Source organism: Schistocerca cancellata, chromosome 5, assembly GCF_023864275.1.
Source record: "Schistocerca cancellata isolate TAMUIC-IGC-003103 chromosome 5, iqSchCanc2.1, whole genome shotgun sequence".
Classification (NCBI taxonomy): Eukaryota; Metazoa; Arthropoda; class Insecta; order Orthoptera; family Acrididae; genus Schistocerca; species Schistocerca cancellata.
This window is the reverse complement of record NC_064630.1, coordinates 328,878,370-328,892,624: the sequence shown is the minus strand read 5'-3', so window position 1 is coordinate 328,892,624 and position 14,255 is coordinate 328,878,370. Positions and strand designations below refer to the sequence as shown.

General features: G+C 43.9%; 1 protein-coding gene across 1 annotated transcript in view; it reads right to left on the bottom strand.

The window, feature by feature from the left end:
* LOC126188520 (neuroendocrine convertase 2) overlaps nt 1-14,255 on the bottom strand; it is a 1,507,992-nt gene that overhangs the window by 206,939 nt on the left and 1,286,798 nt on the right. Inside the window, exons 7-8 of the mRNA XM_049930122.1 lie at nt 13,707-13,882; nt 1,218-1,430 (exon numbers count right to left, since the gene is read on the bottom strand). Coding sequence (XP_049786079.1) covers nt 1,218-1,430; nt 13,707-13,882 — 389 coding nt within the window. The remainder of the gene's footprint in view (nt 1-1,217; nt 1,431-13,706; nt 13,883-14,255) is intronic.

Below are 14,255 nucleotides of genomic sequence, written 5' to 3'. Positions count from 1 at the left end.
ATCCGTACGTAATTCGGTGCTCTCCGATACACACGATCGAACAGCGGAGGAGTGGTACTCAAGCGTCAACTTTAGGTTACAATATCTCCGGATGTAATTAACATTTTACAATGCAACGAACGGCACTGTTTACGTATTTGTTTATATGTTCAGATGTGCTAACAAAACTAACGGGGTTCCATTTAAAAAAAAACGTAGGTTTGTGTTAAAAAACATACTTCCGTGCATTTTTTTATGGTTTGTATTAACCAATTACACTAGCCCCTCTCCTCACGTTCGGTCTGTGGAGTCGATTCGTCAGTATTTGATGTGGTTTACGAAATATATCCAGCGGTAATGTTAGGTGACTCATCATATATATATATATATATATCGAGGTATCTCGAGAGCCTTAAACCATCTGACGTGTCTGGAAGCTTGAGAAAATGTTGAATGGTGTCGTCGCGAAACATTGATTCTATACCCGGGGCCATGCTGCTTTAGCTTGAAGTGGAAGACGTGAAAACCAATGATGTTAACTTTTCTAATGTAGTATGTAGTGGGGTTGTAGACATTGGTCTTACTTTATCAACAAGTATGTGGTAGTAGCACATCTAATAAATATTTTAAGAAAGTCTGTTGAAAGATAACTAAAATCTCTAGAAACAAACATCAGCTTCACCCAGTCTTTTATTGAAACAAGGAGGTCAGATGAAGGTGATGGATTTATTTGACCTTTTGATATTTGTTATTTGAATACAGGGCAAAAGTTTGAACTGATAATTCCATTTAAATACGGGATATATTTCGTGCATGGAGAAATAATACAAAGAACAGGTGAGGATATAAATTTTTGGGGGATCCTTACAAGAAGAAAGGTCAGGTTAGTGGCAAATCTGCTACAATGTCGAAGACAGTGAAATTCACGCTGGAAGGAGCAAGGAGCAGTAGAGAGAGAGAGAGAGAGAGAGAGAGAGAGAGAGAACGGGGACGAATAATAGGAGCACAAAAATATCTGAATATGAAAGACAGGTTACAGAGGCTGAGGGGTGTAGCAGATTCATAGAGATGAAAAGATTACAACAGAATAGGAAATGTTGTAGGAGAGAATCAGATCAGTGGAAAGACAGATGAGTTAAGAAAGAAAAATCGAAAAGCGCTCACCGTGTGCCCACATGAGTGACATGCACTTCAAATTGCGCATGCGCGCAAAGGACGCCGAGCAAGCGAGTACTCACGACTCCGGTGTTGGGGTCCTTGGCACCGTTGCTGAAGGTGGAGGCCAGCGTGGAGGAGCAGCTCTCGTCGTAGTGCGCGTTCTGGCCGTCGTTGATGGCGCTGTTGATGGACACGGTCCACATGCTGGCCGCGTACCCGTCGCAGTTGCAGTCGTCGTCCTCGCCGCCGTCGCCGCTCGCCCACACGTAGATGTTGCCCAGGCCGTTCCGGCCCTGCACAGCACAGTGTCACTTCGTCGCACTCGTCCTAATTCCTGTTATTTGGTAGCCGTAGCCTCTTAAATGCCGCGCAAGCCTCATCAAACATCCCAGGTGTAGACTTGTCACCGAACTAGGTTCCTTTTTCACGTAACTACTATTATCCATTGAAGTACAGTCATCACTTTTCAATAAAATATGATCCATGAGTAATCACATTAAATGAGAAGTTCCAATTCTGCTAAGATTTTTTCGTTATCATCGAAATAGTCACCATGAGAAAATTGTTCAGGTTGTACCGTGAACCGGGGCTACTTTACACAGACCAGGTTACTTTACACATTTCCGACTAAATTCTGTTGAGCGCCGCACGTGGCCGGTTTTCGAAGTTCTGAGTAAAATGGCTGTTTGAGTAAGACATCCCAACGGCCCTTCCGCAGTGGTACCACCCTGTCACTTTGATGGGTGACCGCCTGCACTCTTGGCAAGCAGGGTGCACTCAGCCCTTGTGAGGCCAACTGAACAGATACTTGACTGACAAGTAAGGGGCCCCAGTCACGAAAACTGACAACGGTAGGGAGAGCGGTGTCCTGACCACATGCCCCTCTACATCCGCATCCAGAGTTGGTTATCTGCTGAAGATGACATGGCGGTTGGTCGTTACCGGTGGGCCTGTTTGGACGGAGGGAGAAGGAAGTAAGACATACTGAACTTTACAGCTAGGAAAATCATGATTGTGCTGTTCGTACATCATCCGGCTGGGTATAAATGCAGTCATGTATTTTATGATGCCTAGAAACTTCCATTTCTGTGTCATAGTTACGTTCTAGTTGTTTTTCTTGTTTTTAGGAAATGTACATCAGTAAGCTCTCAAAAGGTGGGAACTGTAGGCAAAAGTCGTTTTTTGTTGAGGAATGTTAGTAGCAAGCCGAAAACAACCGAAGGTATACGACTCTCACTTGGGTGGCGTAACTTTACCCAGACTATTAGATGCAAACAAAAGGAGGAAATAAGAAAACCAAGAACTTTATTGCACGTAGAAAAAGTAATATCTTACGACGAGAGACAGTATGTATGTGAAGGTGACAGGTGACCCAACATACACCTTGGTATGGTCTGATGGTGAAGATGCCTGGGAAATCAATTAACAGGACATTGTGGGCCTACTTGAAGAACCAAAGGGATTACGAAGACGGTTTCTGAAGTTCAAAGAACACCTGAAATGTCTTAAGTAAATATTCAATCGTTATTGAAACGAAATTTGGGTTAGTGGTACCTCAAGCTGCTACAGAAATGCTGTAATAGTAAAGAGCGAGAAAGTCACTTTCCAGACAAAGCGGAAATATTATTTTCAGTTTACTTCATAAAAGCTTAAAATTGAAATGACTCGCCATATTCCATTTGTTCTTGTAAAGTGTTCTGACATGTCAATAAAGCTAGGAAAAGTGTCTCGCCACTTCCGGTTTCTACTTTTCTTCCCATTTAAATTTTCCATAGCTGTGTAAATTTACGCGTTTCGAGGCACTACTCTCGAATATCTTGCTAACAAGGAACCACTTGAGTGCGAGGTCGCCAAAGGCCAATGATGTTTACAGCGTTAGAAGCCCCGTATATTGTCTACCATGCAACCATAATATTGACTGCTGATGGCAACAGGTGGCTGGCCTGAAGGTGTCTAATGGTGAGCACAGCATAGTTGAACTGTTTAGTTGATGAGTAAGAAAGTTAGTTTATTTTGTTTGGCTTTAGGGCGCAAAAAACAACTGGGGTCATACGCGCCCGAGTCAAAACTATAGAACACGAACACAGAGTGTAGTCAAACGACTATACGTCAGTCCCAATGGACAGAATAGGAGACAGCTAAACACAGGCATGTGGAAAAAGGGCTAAAAAACACCATACAGAAATGGAGGTCGAAAACTAAAAATTAAATGGCCTTCGCCATATTGCTTCGGCGGATAAAAAGTAAAACGCGGTCGACAGCCCGCGCGTCATTCGCTAAAACGCCTGATAAATAGGACGAATAACCCAAGCTGAAACGTAAATTGTTAAAAAAAAGGGCATTCCAGCAGGAAGTGGTGGACAGTTAAAATTCGGGAGCAACGTGTACAAAGTGGTGGGGTAGCGCCACATAGCAAATGACGATGGCTAAAAAGGCAGTGCCCAATACGCAGCCGAGTTAAAATAACCTCCTACCGGCGGTAGGACCAAGAGGAGGTCGTCCAAGGCGCTGGGAGAGGCTTAATAAGCCACAGCTTATTCCCGTGAAGGGGGGACCATTGGCGATGCCAAAGGCATGCCACCTCCTGACAGACGACAACGCAGACATCATCGGAGGGAATATAGGTACTCGCGGGCTGAGGTATGAGGACTGCAGCCTTGGCAGCAGTGTCAGCAGACTTGTTTCCAGGCACACCGATATGACCAGGAAACCACAGAAACATGACACTGGCTCCACGAAGAGTGAGCAAGTGAAAGTTTTCCTGGACCTGCTGCACTAATGGACGAGCAGCGTACAGAGCACATAGACTTTGGAGGGCACTGTGTGAGTCTGAGCAAAGGACACAATTGGAAAGGCCGTGTCGCCGGATGTACTCCGTGACCTGATACAAGGCGAAGAGCTTGGCTGTATCAGTTGCCGAAGCTGACACCAAGGAATTTCGCAAAGAGAGAAAGAAGTGGCAGATGAAATATTCGAGTTTCTACAAGATGTTTCAGTGGAATGTGTGGTGTCGTATATTATCGACTGTTCGGACAATGTACACGAGGAGTACAATGATCAGGGCACCTGAACGTTTGATGTTGGTGAGTGCCTACGCAGTGGGATGATATGACGAAAGGCAAGCGAATGATGTCTTCACTGAATCATCTGGAACGGTACTCCAAGGAGGGTGAAGGTGTCCTGGACCTCATTGTTACTGACAACGTAAAGTGGTAATTGCATTGCACACCAGAATACAAGCAGCAGAGCATGATATGGAAAAATCAGGGTTCGCCTGTGACAAAAAAATTCCGTGCAGCCCCATCTGTTGAGAAGGTGATGTTAAGGGGCGTCTGGGATAGCCATGGACCGCTCTTGCTAGATTTCATGCTACAAGATGGAACCACCAAAGCTGACACGTATTGTTCCATACTGTCACGTCTGAGGGCTACCATCAGGCGAAGGCGCCGAGGAATTCTCGATGTGGACAACGTGATTCTGCTCCACAACAATGCGAGACCACATGTGGCAATCAGAACTGCCGAAAAGCTTGGAGGATTTCACTGGGAGATTCTGGACCACCCACCATAAAGTCCAGACCTCGGACCTGGTGACTTCTTCGTTTTCGGACCGTTGAAGTTCCTGACAGGACAGCGATTCACAAGTAACAATGTAGCCAAGACATCAGTCCGACGGTGGTTCCATACTCAGCTGAACGAATTCTACCACAATGGAAACTCAAATTTAGTACTGCGATGGGAAAATGTGTGAACCGATGAGAGGAATAAGTGGGAAAACAGTGTAAGGTACGTAGGATAGGATGTATTTTTTTCATTACGTGTGTGTGTACCTTATTTTGGCTAATAAAAAATAGGGGCAAAGACTTTCTGATATGCCCTCGTCAGTACCAAGAGGATTGTATCAAGATCAACAAACATCAATGCCTTAACGCATTCGATGACTGGGTGTTGTGTGATGTCCTTAGGTTAGTTAGGTTTAAGTAGTTCTAAGTTCTAGGGGACTGATGACCATAGATGTTAAGTCCCATAGTGCTCAGAGCCATTTGAACCTCAACGCATTCGTTTTATAGTTATGGCGACTGTTACTCTGGATGGTAAATTGGCTGGAAAAATTACTTATTGCGTTCCAAGACGTTTCAGGTGCTCTGCCCTCTACGATTCTTTTCAATGTGCGTGATCTCTCAAGGGCTGTAGGGAATATTTAAATCATAGCAAGCGAGAGTGGGAATACAGGTGTAAGAGAACTACAACTATAGTATGAGCACTGCTTTCCGCCAATAAATGGTCAAAATAACTTGTTTTTGCTTGATTCCTGGTCTGTGTATAAAAATCATACTCCCTTAGAGCAAACTATCCCTCTTCAAAAGTGTTTGACATTGCTGTTCATACCACCCGGAACCACTGGACAAATTCAAGCTGTGGATGTTTGTTTCTTCCTTACCTATAAAACATATTATTGCACCATCTGCAGCTACGCCTTAAAGGATAGCGAGTTTCACGGTAAGCTCCACGACTGACAGTTTCGCATTCCATAAGTTCTCATCACACCGTCCCACCAATATGATTTTACATGCGTTCATTAAGAGCGGATACTAAGTCGAACGTCTTGCACGATTGGTAACTCTCAAGGAGTTTGCCTTCAGTTGATAGTGCGAATCTTTGTGATCACTGTGGCGTTCCATTTTTCATTCGGTGTTCATGGTGCAAGTTAATGGTGTGTTTTGAACATTTCTGTCGAAGAGCTGTATTTCTGTAACTCTTGGACACCTCATTTTCTATCGCCCTTCTGATTCACATGGTGAGTCATTAGCAGCTAATATTTTTCCTGTTATAATTGTTAACACAACACTTTCCAATGAGCCTCAGTAAAGATTGAACTTCTAACAGGCGTGGGGTTCCTCGTAAGTATTGGCCAGTGTAAAGTTACCCCGTTGCGGCTGTACCTAATGGTAACTGGTAGTGTAGCTGCTCTTGCTGACACCAGTCCATACAAGCAGGCCAGTTACTCGTACTGTAGGTACTTGGGGTATGTATGACACTGTTTAAAAAGAGTAGCTCTATCTAGTCATAGGGTCGAGCTAAGCACGTCTGCTTTCATGCCCCACAGCTAGCTAGCTGGCTGAATCTTTAGCTGTGATCCTGAGTCAGATAGTCTGTCCATTGGTCCATTGGCTAGGTTTGTGAATTAGTAAAATACATAGAAATATAAAAGAGAACTGAATAATTTAATCAAAAGTGTTCTATTCTAATGTCTGCAGTTGAGATTGATGGCAAAATATTATGCTGCACTTATTCAAGAAAAATACATTTCAAACTATGGAAAGTGGTCCTACGACAATCGAAATGGAAACAGAAAATACCCTTATCAAATGAGAACGTTACAAGAATGGTAGCATAATTCCCAAACTAAATAGTCATCAAAGACTCACGGAAACTAAATACATTTCGTTATCACAATACATTAAACTTTCACCAGTTCAAAACTGTTCTGAGTTCAGTATGATGGCCGGCCGGGGTAGGTGAGCGGTTCTAGGCGCTACATTCTGGAACAGTGCGACCGCTACGGTCGCAGGTTCGAATCCTGTCTCGGGCGTGGATGTGTGTGCTGTCCTTAGTTTAGTTAGGTTTAAGTAGTTCTACGTTCTAGGGGACTGATGAGCTCAGAAGTTAAGTCGCATAGTGCTCAGAGCCATTTGAACCATTTTTTTTCAGTATGATGAATCACAAATCAACACACACGATTGAGAGAATAATAATTCACGCTCTGTCTATTCTCAGTTCTGTACTACAAATGGAAAAAAATGAGAGTCCTACTCTGGAGCACATTCAGACCTCTCTAAATATAAAGTCTCTTCAGAAGTCAAAGTACGGTAGCGGCCGTTCATCGGCCAAAATCAAACACCTGTATAACTAACTGGATCATGCACGTTACCTCAGACAGATCTGCCTTCTCCAGCAACTCGACATAAAGCCCCAAATAGCTCCCTTGAGCTCTTCACTCGGGAAGTCCCAGTCTCTACGTGACTCCCATAGTTTTCTGCTACTATCTGCTTGGCTGAAGACCATTCGCATCAAAAATACATGGTCCTTATGCTTTGCAGACATAATTTGATTCACGTTGACCACTTCCCGGACTAAACTAATATATTACAGCAATATTTAAATAAAGAAAGTGATAAACATTCGGTTACACTCAGATAATTTACAATAAATACAAGTAATAGTTGATTCATAAATAAACAATTAAGCATTCTTGCGCAAGTGTGCTCATGATAAATGACAACAGATTATTGCTAAATATTATTTAAACAATTATTTATGCCTTCTTGACAGAGGCGTTTCTTGATTATCTATTCAATTATGATGTCTGCTAACATATGCGACTGACCACTTTTAAATTAGTACAGTTTTTAATAGCACTTGCAACCAACATTTAAACAATGCTACTCGCGCAATAGTAAACTATTCATTAAATAAAGCACAAGTACAAGAAAATATGACGTATTCATGCTGCATTCATTTACTGTGTAAATGTGGAAAATACGATTCTCTGAAAAACATTTTCATAAAAAAAGATGTAAAAGACGTTGTAAATCAATAAATGAAATAGATTCAGGTACGTAACTTTCAGGGATGACAGCTATAGCGCAGTTCTGTTGTCTGGGATAACGTTTGTTCAAATCGCACGAAGCCAAGTTGTTAATGTATAGGGTCATTCTGAAAAAGTGTATTCTCTGTGAGATATTAACTTCTGTAGTTTTAGAGATAATGAAATATCGTTGTGTCATTGGATGTGCCTCATTTATCCGAGATCGCCAATGTATTCAGATTTGCTTCAGTACGTGATGTTATTCTCGGATCTCAAAAAGCTGCAACTTGGCCATCTTTAAGGTCGCCTCAGAGTCCATTGGTGGTCATTCCGCATTCTGCTAAGCGAGCGACCACTGTCCAGCTTCCTTCTTCTGGGATTTGCCCACATCCGGTGTTTGTCCCGGGCCGACGAGGAGTGGCCGCTGTGGTCTGCCGTGAGCCCCGGTCCCGCTACTGCTCAGCCGTACATCAGATACACATTACTTCGTGGCAACTCTGGGTGTCCGATTAGCTCGCCTAAATAAGGGTAGCGTTACACCGTAGAAGGGGATCTCATTTAAGGCATGTCATAAACATGATTTTCATTCATTTTGAGATTGTAACTGTCCTTAAGAACCATGATGGTATACACAAATCTATTTCTGTCAATTATGTAACTAATTATACTTTGCAGATCCAATGAAACACACAAAATGTGTGTAAAGTAATCCTGGTTGACGGTACATCAACACATACGTAAACTCGTGCAGTATCTGATCAAAAGTATCCGCGCATCCCAGTGCAATCCAGAATTGAGCACATGTCACGAGAGACTGATCTGCCACTATAAGAGTAGGCATGGTGTATTGTGTTGAAAATAGAGAAACAGTAACAGCAGTATAGGTCGTTCAGGAGAGCTCTGTGACTTCAAACATGGGCTAGTGATTAGATGTCTAAAAACTAAACTAAAACGAAACTCCGCCCGAACAGGCCTTGGCAGGCCCAACGGTACCGACCAGCCGCCGTGTCGTCCTCACTCCACAGGCGTCACTGGATGCTGATATGGAGGAGCATGTGGTCAGCACACCGCTCTCCCGGCCTTATGTCAGTTTACGAGACCGGAGCCGCTACTTTTCAGTCAAGTAGCTCCTCAGTTTGTCTCACAAGGGCTGAGTGCACCCCGCTAGCCAACAGTGCTCGGCAGACCAGATGGTCGCCGGCCAGAGTGGCAAACCGGATGGTCACCCATCCAAGTGCTAGCTCAGCCCGACAGCGCTTAACTTCGGTGATCTGACTGGAACCGGTGTTACTACTGCGGCAAGGCCGTTGGCAGAGATTAAATGTCACCTGTGAGTAAAAAATCCATTAGGAATATTTCGACCCAAGCAAAATTGCCCAAGCCGACTGTCAGTGACGTGACTGTGATGAGGAAAAAAGAAGGAAAAACCACAGATAAATCAAGATCAGGCAGACCTGATGTACTGACAGAGAACGATCGGTGAGCATTCTGGCGGGTGGTTGCAAAAGATCGCAAGAAATCAGCGGAAGGAATGACTTGTGAGTTCCAAATTGTTGCCAACAGTTCAGCCAGAATAATGATTATGTGTAGCATGTTATAAAGAATGGGGTATATTGGTCGAGCACCTACCCATAAGCCAAATATTTTTGTATGTTTAACGCTAAACGACGCTTGGTGGTGTAATCAGTGACACCAATGAACAGTGAATGACTGAAAACGAGTGATTTGTACTGATGAATTACCCCACACTTTGCAGCAATCAGATGGAAGTAATTGGGTTTGGGGAATGACAGGGGAACGTTACCTATCACCATGTGTAGCGCCAGAAGTGAAGAATGGAGGAGGTGGTGTCATTGTGGTTCCCTTATTGTACTTAATAAAATGGTAAATACGAAAGGATATGAACACAATTTATAGCATTGTGTACTGAGTACAGTTGAAGAACAGCTCAGAGATGACGACAGAATGACACTGCAACTGGCATTAAGCAGCATCTGTATAGCAGATTTGTGAATAGTAGCATTCCTGAAATGGACTGGCCTTCCCAGAGTCTCGATCCGATCGCCAATGGAACACCTATTGGATGAATCAGAGTGTCGACTTGTTCCAGACCACAGCTGCAGCATAAATACCTTCCCTGATTTCGGCTCGTGAATGGGCTGCCATTCCTCCACACACGTTCGGACACGTCACTGATAGTGTTGCCAGAAAAGTGCAAGCCGTGATGAAGGCGAGCGGTGGACACACCTCATATTAATGTCTAGTAGCTGTCCGGTACTTTGGAGCAGGTAATATACTTTGCAAGCTAATGTATGGGGCATTGTCGAGGGCAATCACCACATGCAGCTAGGCCAGCACCGCGCATGTCAAGCAGAAACCTGCTGTACAATGAAAAAAGGACAGCGTGGAGCGAGCATGGAGCATCACTTAGATTCATTATTAGTAGCTTATCTTTTTTCACGTTTTCACATAATATAATGTCCGAACGGATCCTTTTTCTGTAAAACCAGTAAGCAATGAACGAAGTTTCATGTAAGACATGGGTTCGAAGATTCCAAAATGAGATATAGATCAGAATGCTACAGATTTGGGCAGCAGGATAACAACGAAAACTGAAGGAAGTAGTTTAAACAGATGTGTACTACAACACTGAACAATGTTTTGATTCAGTAAGGATGCATGTTAAACATATACTAGATGTTAAATTACATGTGCAGTACGTTAATATTTGATGTTTGATTAGTATTTTGCAATGAATTATCGCTTGATGATACAGATGATTCTGTAAAAAATTAGCGACAACCAAAACCGAAGGAAGAAAGATACGAGTTTCATGTCCCAACGACAAAGATATCATTAAGGACAGAAAACAGAATGTAAAGTTATCTCATCTTGAAAGAGCTGCTTAAGATCAGTCATGTTGAGCTAATTAATCATAATAGTAACACACATCTTGGGTGCCATGTAGCTCTTCTGGTGTAATAATGTGTGGCGTATCTGTCTGAAGGAAGAAAATAACGAGTAGTAGACTTCCAGAATGTAAATTACAAAATGCAGCAAAGTCGTCCAGCCAACTATGAGAATATGTGAGTGATGTTGGTTGAGCAGGGCAGTTTCTCGCTCTTCGATAAGCACAGAAAATAAAATAGATAAAGCAGGAAGAGACAGCACTGAGTAACAGAAGTCATGGGATAGTGATATGCACGTATACTGATGACGATGGTATCGCGTACACAGGGCATGAAAGGACAGTGCATTGCCGTCGCTGTCGCTTGAACTCGGCTGGTTCATCTGAATTAAGACACTTTGAACCGGCAATGGTAGTTGGAGCTACAAGCATGGGGGATTCAATTTCGGGGATCGTTAGGATATTCAGTATTCCGAGATCCACAGTGTCAGGAGCGTGCCGAGAAAACGAAATTTCAGGCATTACATGTTACCACGGACCACGCTGTGTCCGACGGCCTTCACTTAACGATACAGAGCAGCGGAGTTTGCCTAAGGTTGTCAGTGGTAACAGACAAACAACACTGTGTGAAATAACCACGGAAATCAATGTGGGAGGTACGACGAACGTATCCGTTAGGACAGTGCTGCCAAATTTGGCGTTAATGGGCTATGCCTTTGCTACAGCACGACATCGCCTGCAGCGCGTCTTATGGGCTCGTGATCATATCGGTTGGACCGTGGGCTTGTCAGGTGAGTGACTGATGGCACCATAATGGTGTGGGTTGTGTTTAAATGGAATGTTCTGGGCTCTCTGATCCAATTCGCTCAAAAGAGGAAAGGCCGCTGGACCTGATACCAGTTCGTATTTACACAGAGTACGCGAAGGAACTAGCCCCCCCCCCCCCCCTTCTTGCAGCGGTGTACCGTAGGTCTCTAGAAATGCGTAGCGTTCCAAAGGATTGGAAAAGGGCACAGGTCATTCCCGTTTTTAAGAAGGGACGTCGAACAGATAAGCAGAACTATAGACCTATATCTCTAATGTCGATCAGTTGTAGAATTTTGGAACACGTATTATGTTCGAGTACAAAGAATTTTCTGGGGACTAGAAATCTACTCTGCAGGAATCAGCATGGGTTTCGAAAATACGATCCTGTGAAACCCAGCTCGCGCTATTCGTCCAATATACTCAGAGGGCAATAGACACGGGTTCCCAAGTAGATGCCGCGTTTCTTGACTTCCGCAAGGCGTTCGACACAGTTCCCCACAGTCGTCTAATGAACAAAGTAAGAGCATACGGACTATTAGACCAATTGTGTGATTGGATTGAAGAGTTCCTAGATAACAGAACGCAGCATGTCATTCTCAATGGAGAGAAGTCTTCCGAAGTAAGAGTGATTTCAGATGTGCCGCAGAGGAGTGTCGTAGGACCGTTGCTATTCGCATTATATATAAATGACCTTGTGGATAACATCGGAAGTTCACTGAGGCTTTTTGCGGATGATGCTGTGGTATATCGAGTGGTTGTAACAATAAAAAATTGTACTAATGGTTCAAATGGCTCTGAGCGCTATGGGACTCAACTGCTGAGGTCATAAGTCCCATAGAACTTAGAACTACTTAAACCGGACTAACCTAAGGACAACACACACATCCATGCCCGAGGCAGGATTCGAACCTGCGACCGTAGCGGTCGCGCGGTTCCAGACTGTAGCGCCAGAACCGCTCGGCCACCAGCAGCCGGCGAAAATTGTACTGAAATGCAGGAGGATCTGCATCGAATTGACGCATGGTGCAGGGAACGGCGATTGAATCTCAATGTAGACAAGTGTAATGTGCTGCGAATACATAGAAAGAAAGATCCTTTATCATTTAGCTACAATATAGCAGGTCAGCAACTGACAGTTAATTCCATAAATTATCTGGGAGTAGGCATTAGGAGTGATTTAAAATGGAATGATCATATAAAGTTGATCGTTGGTTAAGCAGATGCCAGACTGAGATTCATTGGAAGAGTCCTAAGGAAATGCAATCCGAAAACAAAGGAAGTAGGTTACAGTACACTTGTTCGCCCACTGCTTGAATATTGCTCACCAGTGTGGGATCCGTACCAGATAGGGTTGATAGAGGAGATATAGAAGATCCAACGTGAGCAGCGCACTTCGTTACAGGATCATTTGGTAATCGCGAAAGTGTTACGGAGATGATAGATAAACTCCAGTGGAAGACTTTGCAGGAGAGACGCTCAGTAGCTCGGTACGGGCTATTGTTGAAGTTTCGGGAACATACCTTCACCGAAGAGTCAAGCAGTATTATGCTCCCTCCTACGTATATCTCGCGAAGAGACCATGAGGATAAAATCAGAGAGATCAGAGCCCACACAGAGGCATACCGACAATCTTTCTTTCCACGAACAACACGAGACTGGAATAGAAGGGAGAACCGATAGAGGTACTCAAAGTACCCTCCGCCACACACCGCCAGGTGGCTTGCGGAGTATGGATGCAGATGTAGAATTGAAGCTTTCATTGACTCGAATGATTATGTTCGGCTATTTTGAGAGCATATGCAACCATTCATGGACTTCATGTTTCCAAAAAACGACGGAATTTTGATGGATGACAATGCGGCATGTCAACAGGCCACAGTTGTTCGCGATTGGTTTTAACATTCTGGACAGTTCGAGTGAATGATTTGCCAACTCACATCGCCCGACTTAAATCCCATCAAACATTTATGAAACACAATCGAGAGGTCAGTTCGTGCAAAAAGCCTGTACCGGCAACACTTTCGCAGTTGTGGACGGCTATAAACGCAGCAAGCCTCAATATTTGTGCAGGGAGCTTCCAAATACTACGCTGGGCAAAAGGAGGTTTAACCCATCCGATGATTTTAGTCACCTGGGTGTATAAAATGTTATTCAGAGGAAGGTGAAAGTTGTTGGACTTCGAGTTTGCTAAAAAGAGTTTGGACTGTTACTACAAGTCGAGAAAATGTGTAAGAGATTTGAGCGGCTGGTGAGGGAAACCACTCACCTCGTTGACTCCCCGGACGATGGCTCGCATGGTGGCGTTTCGCGGCCCGTCCACCGTCTTGCCGTCGTCCGTGGGCCCCCAGGAGGCGCTGTAGATGTCGATCAGGTTCGGCTCGTGGCCCATCGAATTGGCCTCAATCAGGTCCGTCATGTAGGGCTGGTCCAGCATGCGGATACCTGCAGCAGTCAACATTATTAGGCTCAAAATGTGCCTCAAGATATTTTCTCCCTGTAGTAATCACCAATTATCACTTACATTTAATCTCGCTGAGTCTCACACACACACACACACACACACATGCAGATACGCGCGTGTGCGCTCGAATTTAGATGTTAAATTTCTATGCCCGAAATTTTACATTCGCTCTCGGTTTCTTCAGTTTATAACACTTCTCGATACACAACTTCATATATTTTCCAACAAAGCTACAGTAATTGCAGAGATTATTTGTTTCATGCTGGTGCATCGTATACTGCAGAAGAATACTGCAGAAGAATGTTGTGCTAAAACATATCTCCCCCACCCCCTGTTCCTTCTTCGTTATGGTGC